The sequence below is a fragment of the Sardina pilchardus genome, chromosome 17 (assembly GCF_963854185.1).
Source record: "Sardina pilchardus chromosome 17, fSarPil1.1, whole genome shotgun sequence".
NCBI lineage: Eukaryota > Metazoa > Chordata > Actinopteri > Clupeiformes > Clupeidae > Sardina > Sardina pilchardus.
Genome location: NC_085010.1, coordinates 4603622 through 4615014, shown reverse-complemented (window position 1 = coordinate 4615014; position 11393 = coordinate 4603622). Strand labels below are relative to the sequence as shown.

Below are 11393 nucleotides of genomic sequence, written 5' to 3'. Positions count from 1 at the left end.
CTACAACTGGTTCAAAATGCAGCAGCCAGACTTCTCACTGGTAGCCTACTGGTAGCCTACTAGGAAATGGGAACATATAACACCTGTCTTGGCTGCTCTCCACTGGCTCCCAGTGAAATACAGAATCCAGTACAAAGTAGCACTGACTGTTTTTAAAGCTTTAAATGGTTTAGCACCTGTGTATGTTGTGGACATGTTATCTCCATACATTCCAAAGCGATCCTTAAAGTCTGCCTCACAGTCTCTGCTTAGTACACCACGATCACGTCTGACACAGAAAGGAGACCGTGCTTTTAGCGTGTTTGCTCCAAGGCTATGGAACAGCTTGCCCAATGAGCTAAAAACCATAGCTTCAGTGACTGGTTTTAAATCAGCGCTTAAAACACATTTTTACCGTATTGCATTTGATAGCTGCTGACCTTGCATGTGATCCAGGGTATTTTTCTGCTTGCATTGTACTGTATCTGTATCTGTCTTCTGTCTCTGTTCCTTGTCTTTGTCCTTTTGCCCCTCTATTTATTTTTTGTATATATTTTTTTTCCATATGCTGATTGTGAAGCACTTTGGTTTTAAATGTGCTATACAAATAAATTTTACTTACTTACTTACTTACTATATGGTTCTCGAGATATTAACAGAAAACCGTGTCCGCCCTACCCTCCTTTCGGGGGTCCAGTCCGGTGGGGTACAAGGATTACAAACAATGGTTCCATGCTATCCTCATGCGGCTACATGCCCACCAAGTTTCGTGCGCCCCGGTCTTTCAGTGTCCCGGGAATCCTTGACGGAAAATCGCACATGCAAAAGGAATTTTTTTAAAAACGGACTAAACCTAAACCTTTGCTACGCAGCGGTCATAATAAGAAGGAAGAATGATGAAAATAAATACATACAGCCCCTGTGTATTATTAACCTGGCTGAATAAATTGGGCAATACTTACATAAACATTGGGTAGAGCCAATAAATAGACAGAGAGGGTGTTTATGGTCATGATTTTAAGCTATTTGGAAGAGTTAAGTACTGTGCCATGGAAGTCTGACACTTTTTGTCCAGTAAATAGCCTAAACCTTAAATGAAGTGATATCAGTATGTCATTACATTACTGGCTTCAGTTATTACATTTTTTATATTTTTCCCCATCCAAGCCAATGACGTAATAACCAGTCAATAATGTAATAACTTACAGTACTACATTATTGGCAAAACGTTATTACATTATTGGTTTAGAAATTGTAGGCTATTACATTATCAGCAAATTATTAAATGATTGGCTTTATTACAATACAATTATTACGTTATTGGTCATTACTACGTTATTGGACGTTATTACATTATCGCCTGATAACACATTACTGCGGGAGCGGGAAGATGAGGGACTGAAAAATATGTCCGCCGCAAACCTCTATAACAGTGCACATACAGTATGGTCCAATTACGGACAAGAGATATCATCAAGAAGCTGATAATAAAGATTCACAAAGCTAGCTTTACTCAGTATTCTACATAGACCTGTGTGCAAATCCTGTGAAAATGTAGACCTCATAATGGACTCAAAGGTCCTACTAAACACAGTAGTAGTGGTAGTGAATGAACATTGATCTCAACATAGATACAAGGACTTTTTATTACCAATTTCCAAGCACTATTATCACTACCAATCACCAAAACATCCAATATCAGTGTGTGAAAGCAAGTGAACAGGCTTGGCAGTTAAACCAGCCACAATGACAATCTGGTTAACCATTTGGCAAGAAAAAAAAGTCCCTCTATGTAAAAAGTACAGACTCATTTAGAGAAATAATCCCTCAAATGTAAATACAGAAATTAATGAGAATTAAAGGAAAACAAAAACTCACAACTGACAAATGTCCTACAAGTTATTTACATTTTTACACCACACAAGAAAAGTTCCGTAGTAAGAATGTCTAAGGTCTTGGCGGCTGGTCACTCTGGGCCTTCAGCTTGCGCTCCCACAGCTTTTGGTGATCAGAGAAACCCTGTTTTCCTTTGTTGAAAGAATTGGGTCCTGCTGATGTTGGTGTCTCCCTGTAGCCATAAATTGAATTGACAAATTGAATTCTCTTTGGTCACCATGTCTGATCATGAACATTATCACCTCCAGTCATTTATGCATTGCAAAAAATAAGTGGTATTAATCTCATTAAGATCATAAAATAATTTGGTATTGTATTTAGTATTAAGAGACTTACTTACGCTCTCTTGAAAGATAATTTTGATTTAATTTAAGAGTGACTTATTTTAAAGAGTCTTATCAAGACAAATTTACTCAATGCACGGGAACACAATTTTGTTTGTTTTTAGTACAAATGTGCTTGTTTTCAGGATCTTGATAAACGATTAACAACACTTGGTTAGTTTGTAAGGATTCTAATTCCCAGTGATGATAATCCTTTCAATCATATGTGGACTCTTGATCAGCTAAGTGTGGGCTCATTATGGGTCTACTGCCACATGTCCACAGAAGTTAACTTGGGCTAGGAAATGTAATAAAATGTATTGTCATGTCTTGATTTATTCACTCCAATCATATCAGTGTTTCCCAAACATAGACTAATTTGTGGCGGTAGGCCACAGATTCAGCACTGGCCGCCACATATTGCGTTTCGTTATTCTTTCTTTTTTATTTACGCTATTGAAAAACACGCAGCATTCGTTAAGCTGAATTTACTTTGGCTGCTCTCCCTCTCTGTCAATCACGCGTCTGTCTCTCATACACACACACACACACACACACACACACACACACACACACACACACACACACACACACACAGCCCCTCCCTTCCGTGCACACCGCGTCTGTCTCCATGAAAACCAAAGATATTGTCCCTGGAAGTGTGGTCGCACTGATGCACCTGACGCTGCTCGGGTGGAAGCATAAAGTTCTTCTGCAACCTTTGTAGACTATGCGTGCAACTTCACCAAACAATAGAAGTAAACTCGTTCTCCTTGGCCCACTCTCGTGCGCGCTGAATGGATACCCGCCCTCAACATGCACATTTAATCTAAAACATTACAGTTTGGTTACACTACAGTTTGGTATGGCCACTGCTCTGCTCTGATTTGAGTCACATGATTTTACAATTTTTTCTGATTGATTTTTTTCTTTAAACTTAAAATAATACCATAATTTTGATATAAGATTAGTTTTTATTAGATCAGCAGTTTTTGCAGCGTATGAAGTTTTTTTGCTTAGTCTTTTAATCATGGTTTGCTTAGTTGACATGCTAGCGGGTCTCTCATAGGGTTCAGCCTGCTAAGTGCTGTCTGTTGTTGCCAGGTAGTTGGCTGAGATTGGAAAATATGATGGCTACTCCATCCACTATGCCCACATACACTTCAAAAGTTCACATACACTATAAAAACTGCTTAGCTAATAAAATCTATCCAAGTGTTATTATTTCAAGATCAAAAATCTAGTTGGTAGAAGAGTCTGACTTATAAAAACGTATAAGACTCTCCAAATTAAGTCAAATGTTTTTTCGACAGAGTGAATCTCTTCATACTAAAAACAATACCAAATAGATTTATGATCTTAATATGAGATTAATAACACTTAGTTAGATCTTATTTTTACGGTGTAGACCTCCTATTGTTGTAAGATCATTATAAACAGATAGGCCCAATATTTTATGGCATTTCACCAAATTGTCGGGGAAATTGAAACCTTGTCTGTCACACAGGCAAATGCTGGTGAGGCAGTATAATGGGATTTGTGTAACTGATTTGATATGTATGTAATTGATGTGTAGACAGTGAATCCGTAGCCCCACCTGCCGATGTTCTTCATCCTCATTTTGGCCTCTGGCGGCATTTCCTCCGGTTCACTCTGTGGTAGACCAAATGATGTAGCAAACACTCATGTCAGTTACCTTATTTCACACGTGTTCGGGACTAGGCTGATATGAAGAGGTTATCAGGAAATCAGGAACTAATACTAAATGAAGAACTCACATCCTCATCTTCATTGAATACAGCAGCCAGGGCAGGTTTCTTTGCTGGCACTGATGGCACCGTCTCTTTAACTTTCTGGGATAGTGAAAAAAAAAAGAAAAAAGAAAACCGATTTGCCAGCATTAGAGTCATTGAGATAAGTAAATGCAATGTATAGTCAGTGCATATCAGTTTTTTGGGGGAAAAAAGAACCCCATGAACACATTTGAGGTTCACTTACATTAGCTCCTAATTTGATTGAGATCGGAGCAGGTTTTTTCAGAGACAGGCTATATCCAGGCCTTGCTACTTTAGGGGGTGCTGGCTGCTCCACAGGGCCATCCCGAGCCGATCGCTTCCCAGAATATCCTTCTACTCCCACAACCATGCTGGAAGAGACAGTCTTAGTTTTCACATTGCCTCCCTTCCCCGGTCCTGCTGGAGGCAACACAACTTACCAAGGTGAGTGATTGTTGCCTAACATACAGTGAGTGACACAATCAAGGTACAAGTTCGCCAGAAGAACTTGCTCCAATACCACATACCTTCTCAGTTCTCAAAGTAGTAATAATAAAGTAATAATAATAATAATAATAATGATAATAATAATAATAATAATAATAATAAAAAGAATAATAATTATCATTATTAGTAGTAGTAGTAGTACTAGTAGCAGTAGTTGTATAAAACAATAATAGCCATTAAAAGTTAACCTGACTCTCGCCAGATCCTTGTAGCAGAGCTCCACACAAGGATCTGGGACTTCTCAATAGGAGATGTATTTCACAAGGCGGGGCCTTGTATGTGATTGGATAAACCACTTGTGCTACCTCAAACTCTTGCCACCCGGTCGGAAGAAGAGTGAAAACATCCTTGCCACCAATAAATGGCTACACAACTGTTCTATGTTCATCTTTTAAAGAATTAATATTCGATAGATTCGACAAAACAGTTGAAATAGCAGAATCGATGTCAGCACACGACTCCTCACTGCATGCCGCCATTGTTGTTTGAATCAAACAGTCGCTTCGGCGCTACGTCACATCTATGAAATACCACCCGGCAGGATCTGGCGAGAGTCAGGTTGATTAAAAGTGACATACGTGTTAACAATCTCAATGTTTTCTGTGTTTTTGCCTTTTGTACACTGGTATTAATTTGAAGCTAAATCACTATTATCATTGAGCCCAGGCACCGAAGGTTACGCATTACGCATGTTTGATGAAATAATTCCTGAATTATTTTGTTTAGAGCTGAACATGCAACGGTATTTGACACAGGACAAATGTAGGTTGCTTATGATAAAATATTAGCTTTCAATGTGGTACAATCTCTTTGCAAATTACGCTTAATTAAAAAGCATTTACATGTAATATCACCTACGACCAAATGATGAACAGAACTGATAGTCGTCCTCAGTACAGCACTCAAAAATGGCAGTACCCTAGCGCTATGTGTGTCGCTCCTTTAAGTGAACCTGACGTCAGTGAATTGCGAGTGAGTGGCTAGAGACAGTGTATGAATCATTTTCATTAGAAAATGCTCATAAACACTCAGCAGGGAATAAGCTACAGCAACCAAATCAGAGTTTGTGAGGTAAAGTTATGTTTAGTTTCAACTGCGGGTAATTGAATAAAGCTGCAACACCTTAGACTATATCTACGTCTGTCTATTCTGTTGTGCACAGCCGGCTGCAGCAGAAATTAAAGCGGTAAGCACTGAAAGTCTAAATAACTTTTTGATGACCTGTCTGGAACTGAAGCAGGAATGGTTAGCATAATAATACAAACCCCAAGCTAACGTAATGCAAATATAATACTAAAATACAACTCAGAACTAAGCCTACTTATGTACTTGTCCCACTGAAGAGTTTGTTTATTTGTTCCCCCGTACACTTATATGAATAACATGATTGCACAAGAAATCTATAGTATAGTTACAGTTTAAATCTATTCATTTTTTTCCACACTGGTAGTTAGTGTCTCTAGTAGCTCCTCCCCTCCCCCTTTGTCTTAAGCCCCTGTCTCACCCCTTCCTCTTTCCTGTCTACAATCTTTATGGAAAGAGGTAGGTTGAGTGATTACAGCCTCATAAGCAATCTGATAAATATCAGTATTAAATATTGTCATCAATAAGATTGCTTCATCTTATATTGTCTGTATTCAGTTTATGTATATTCTTTTTTTCTTATTTTTGTGAATTGACTTTTAAAATGCATGGTTTACATGTACGTCCATCTAGCCACATGCCAAAAGTAGCCCTACAGTGATGTACAGTCACTAGGTAGCTGGAATAGCATATAGCACCTACAATAGTTGGCTTGTGTGAACTTTTCAGGAGCTATTGGCAAACCGAACTCACCCTGTATACAGTATGTTTAGCTGTGCATGTGTGCAGGTATGTCCTGTTTTTATTCTTAATTTTATTGCATTTTTACTTTGTCTGTCTGAAATCTTTATGGAAAGAGGAGCTATTGCCAAACCAAACTCAACCTGTATATGTTTTGCTGTGCATGTGTACAGAATAAAACGTCAGCGGTATCCCCCGCTCCTTTTGGGGTCATATTTATTCATAAACAACACAACACAGATGTCTACTCACAGTAAAGTGCAAACACTCCAGATAAGGTTAACTGGCGGATCATTCACGTGAGAATTTTGGGATGCACAGATTCAACGCAGATCCACAGGTCTTGTTAGAGCGGTGAAATACATTCACCGCTGACATTATATTGAGGAAGAAGTAAAGCCAACCGAGCTCAGCTCAGTGTAGCCAGGCGAACCTTATGTAGGCTTACGCCTGGGACTTTAGGAAATTAGGGCTTTAAAAAATAATATAATACTATTTTAATTTTTTTACTTATCAGCCAATAATACATCGGCCGCCGATATATTGTGCATCCCTAAATATGTTTAGCAACATTTTTCCTCAGCATTTTTGTTTCTATGTTCAATGGCAGAACAGCTGTGAGGCTGCGTACGCAAACAGAAAAAAGGCCAAAGACAGAACTCCAGATTGCACCCTGCACTAACTCAACACTCCACTGAAGAGCTTACTAACTGCAAATAAACTCGTCCATAGCCTACAAAACCCTGCAGCAGGCATCATCTTCTCAAAGTCCTCCCATCATGTCACACTTCTACTGATTCAGGTACATTGACTCCCTAAATATCAAATCAACTTTAAAATCCTGCTGAGGATATTCAAAACTCTCCACCACATTTGCTGTCCATATTTCACAGACTACCCTCTCATTCCAGACAACCATCCACAGCTAAATAACTAACACTACCTCACCACAAAGGGAGCAAGGGCCTTCTTCTATGCAGCACTCAAACTGTGGAACTTATGCTGCATTCATGTGCTATGGAAGAGATTATTTTTTTCCATTTGTGAACTGGTATTTACCAGTGTGTTGTGTTCAAGTGCTTTTGTTGTCGTCGTACTGTTGGGAAATGAGTAAATTGCCTGCCACTCATGATTAAGAGACTCCTATTTACTGCTAGCTAGCATCGCTCTGGGTAGGTAACACCAAACCATTATGGCTTTTTAAAAATGAACACTGAGTGTGTAAACGCATTATACAATTGTCAATGACAACATTGTATAGGCTACAAAAACAGTAGCAAAACACGTTTAGTAGTGCACAATGCTCATTCACAACTCTTCCGTTACTCTCTGCTATTTTGAAAAGGTCAAAGGTTATTTCATCTCGGCAACTCCATCAAAATATTCTACGAGTTGCCCAGTGGAAAATACCAATAGGCCTACATGTACATTTCTCACCTGCGTGAAGCTGGCCCCCCATGTTATTCAAAAATGATTAAAAACACTGCTATTCGTTTGTGCTACGTTTGTGCCGGTTTGTGCCGTAAAAAATGTCGTTTGTGCCGTTAAGGGTTTTTAAGTAATTCAACTTTACATTTTCTGGCCAGTGACGTCACTCAGCCCCCCATACATGTCCAAATTTCCCCAAAATGGTCTCAATCGTTTGTGCTACGTTTGTGCTGGTTTGTGCCGTTAAAAGTAACATTTGTGTTGCTATGTTTTTTAAGCTATTCCACTTAATTTGTTACACGCGTGACGTCACCCAGCCCCCCATCAATGTCCAAATCTTCCAAAAGTGGTCTCAATCGTTTGTGCTACATGTGTGCTGATTTGTGCCGTTAAAAGAAACATTTGTGCTACTATGTTTTCCACGTTATTATGGTTTATTTATTACTCGCGTGACGTCACCAGCCCCCCATCAATGTCCAAAACTCCCAAAATGATCTCAATCGTTTGTGCTGCGTTTGTGCTGATTTGTGCCGTAAAAAAATAACATTTGTTCAGCTATGCTTTTTAAGTAATCACGCTTTGTTACAGGCGTGACGTCATTCAGTCCCATTCAGCGTCCAAATCTCCTCAAAATAGTTGCGCTCGTTTGTGCTACGTGCGTGCGGATCTATTTCATTAAATGTTTGTGTTGCCTACTATGTAGAGGTTAGCCAGGGGGCTTGTCCAGCAGTTTTAGCTTATGCTAGACATCACCCAGCCCCATCAATGTCCTTATCGATTTACGGTGCTACCCTCTTTACTTGGCTGTTTCTGCTGCCCAGAATTTTATACACCAGTTGCTGGTGCGTAACGTCAGAATTGCTGTAACCACCAGAATTAACTGGTGGCCTTGGAGACGACTTCAAGTATCTGCCTAAATGCTGCTTGTGTGCGGGCAGTGCGCAACGCTCTGTCATTTTGATGCATAGGCCAAACAAAAACTTTTGCTTATTTTAGAGAATATTGTAATATTTGTTTCGTGGTCGGAGGAGGAGTCAAATCACACACAGACAGGGAGTCACGTTTACAATTTATTTAAAGTTGACACACACAACCCAACCTCCCGAATGCACCCACCCTGCATTCATCCACACACAACCCACCTAAAACAGCCCTCTCTATGGCGGAGTTATGCTAGGGGAAGGGACTGGCCATTAACCCCGGCCTGGGGCTAACTATGCCCGCACACACACGCACAACACACGCACAACACACACACACACACACACACACACACACACACACACACACACACACACACACACACACACACACACACACACACACACACACACACACAGACAGGCCTGTTAGTTCGGGGAGTCCCAGTTGCCACAGCTAGCCCACAGAGTTCAGGTAATCCACAGTAGCGATTGAGTCCACAAGTAGCCACAGTTAGCTCACAGAGTTCAGGTAGCAGTAATCCACAGTAGCGAAAGAGTCCACAAGTAGCCACAGTTAGCTCACAGAGTTCAGGTAGCAGTAATCCACAGTAGCGATAGCAATTCTGACGTTACGCACCAGCAACTGGTGTATAAAATTCTGGGCAGCAGAAACAGCCAAGTAAAGAGGGTAGCACCGTAAATCGATAAGGACATTGATGGGGCTGGGTGATGTCTAGCATAAGCTAAAACTGCTGGACAAGCCCCCTGGCTAACCTCTACATAGTAGGCCTAGGCAACACAAACATTTAATGAAATAGATCCGCACGCACGTAGCACAAACGAGCGCAACTATTTTGAGGAGATTTGGACGCTGAATGGGACTGAATGACGTCACGCCTGTAACAAAGCGTGATTACTTAAAAAGCATAGCTGAACAAATGTTATTTTTTTTTACGGCACAAATCAGCACAAACGCAACACAAACGATTGAGATCATTTTTGGGAGTTTTGGACATTGATGGGGGGCTGGTGACGTCACGCGAGTAATAAATAAACCATAATAACGTGGAAAACATAGTAGCACAAATGTTTCTTTTAACGGCACAAATCAGCACACATGTAGCACAAACGATTGAGACCATTTTTGGAAGATTTGGACATTGATGGGGGGCTGGGTGACGTCACGCGTGTAACAAATTAAGTGGAATAGCTTAAAAAACATAGCAACACAAATGTTACTTTTAACGGCACAAACCAGCACAAACGTAGCACAAACGATTGAGACCATTTTGGGGAAATTTGGACATGTATGGGGGGCTGAGTGACGTCACTGGCCAGAAAATGTAAAGTTGAATTACTTAAAAACCCTTAACGGCACAAACGACATTTTTTACGGCACAAACCGGCACAAACGTAGCACAAACGAATAGCAGTGTTTTTAATCATTTTTGAATAACATGGGGGGCCAGCTTCACGCAGGTACATTTCTCACATCGGCTTTTGGTATTTACCATAATTAGCATACCATATGAAGGCATCATTACTCCCTTCCAACAACCATGCTCTTGCCCCATCTCACTATTTACAAGCTAGACCTTTGGTTGGCTTTGATGTACCCTTTCATTACTATTAAAATGTTAAGGATCGATGTATTGTTTTTTATATATTTTAACATATCAAACACAACGCATTTTAGTGGGTTTTGAAGAAACCCAACCCCCCTAAAATGCATTGTGTTGATGTGTTAAGTCAACACATTGAATGATGTGTGGCCCGCGGCTCACATTATCAAAGCGAATAGCCAATTAGCTCTGTGTGGAAAATAATCGCCCACCCCTGGCCTATTTACACCCTTGGCATCACACTCCGAACGATCGCCAATCGCCATAGATTTTCACGGCAGGTTTTGAACGGTATTCTACCTCGGTGTATCATGAGCTCCTTGCCAGTTGTTGCAAATGATTTCTCCAAATACCTATGCTAGCTAGTCTGCGACACGGCAAAGACCGTCTCTGATATATTTCGATTACGCGCTGAATTGTACCCAACCAAGCGTTCGTTTGGCTTTAATTCTTAAAATGAGTCTGCTAAATTCAAAATCGAGGCCGAAATCTGAAGTCTGAGTATGCCAACAGCTATCACCAGAGCCAAACGCGTTGGTGGTGTTTGTCTCAAGTAGCTACTTAAGTTACAACTCTACCGATGCACGTATTTACTATTGCTATGGACGAAGATATAGCCTAGTAGTAACAGAAAATAAGCCTGGAATAATAATATAAACAAATATAAAAACATTGAATAACTATATTCATTTTATCTGTGAATATCACCTTCATCTTCTGTCAGCTCTTCAGAGATGTGTTTCCTTTCCGCCATGTTAAGTGACGTATCTGTTGCTTCCTTTTCTTCTTCTCTCTTTTGGCAGAATACAAATTGTATTGTTGCATAACGCCATCTACCGCACAGGAGCAGAGCCCGTTTACGGAGAGCCGGTTCACTGCAATGTTTGCAATCTGTTGCCGTTCCGCTAGGGGCGATCGCGAGTAAGTGCAAAAACAATGGGGATTGTCACTGAAAATCTAAGATTTGGTTGTCAATATGGATTATTAGGTCGAAAGTTAAATTAACAAGTAGGCTACTTGACCTTTTGACTTCTTACAGGTTGGGTAGGGCCTATTGTTGCCCATAACCCGCTAGCATTCTGCAAATGAATCACACACGTTTGATTTTGGAACTTT

The 11393-nt window shown here is 40.2% G+C and overlaps 1 protein-coding gene across 3 annotated transcripts; it reads right to left on the bottom strand.

Moving 5' to 3' along the window:
- Positions 1-1606: 1606 nt before the first annotated feature.
- Positions 1607-11062, bottom strand: LOC134062495 (PEST proteolytic signal-containing nuclear protein-like). 3 transcript variants are annotated; one of them, XM_062518517.1, is made up of 5 exons: positions 10986-11062; positions 4197-4344; positions 3977-4051; positions 3796-3851; positions 1607-2047 (listed from the first exon to the last, which is right to left on the bottom strand). In XM_062518517.1, exons 2-5 carry the CDS (start codon positions 4341-4343, stop codon positions 1927-1929), a joined length of 399 nt encoding a protein of 132 aa, XP_062374501.1. In that variant the 5' UTR covers position 4344; positions 10986-11062; the 3' UTR covers positions 1607-1926. The 3 variants fall into 3 exon arrangements, with proteins under 3 accessions (XP_062374501.1, XP_062374500.1, XP_062374499.1); XM_062518516.1 differs by having other exon boundaries at positions 4197-4390; positions 10986-11057; XM_062518515.1 differs by having other exon boundaries at positions 4197-4393; positions 10986-11053.
- Positions 11063-11393: the final 331 nt, after the last annotated feature.

Bases quoted from the DNA above. Each gene is read 5' to 3' on its own strand.
- LOC134062495 (XM_062518515.1), bottom strand. From the start codon at position 11,031: ATGGCGGAAAGGAAACACATCTCTGAAGAGCTGACAGAAGATGAAG. The intron at 4,052-4,196 runs GTAAGTGAACCT...TCACTATCCCAG, and splicing joins CAATCAAATTAGGAGCTAAT to AAAGTTAAAGAGACGGTGCC. The intron at 2,048-3,795 runs GTGGGGCTACGG...TTATGGCTACAG, and splicing joins AGGATGAAGAACATCGGCAG to GGAGACACCAACATCAGCAG.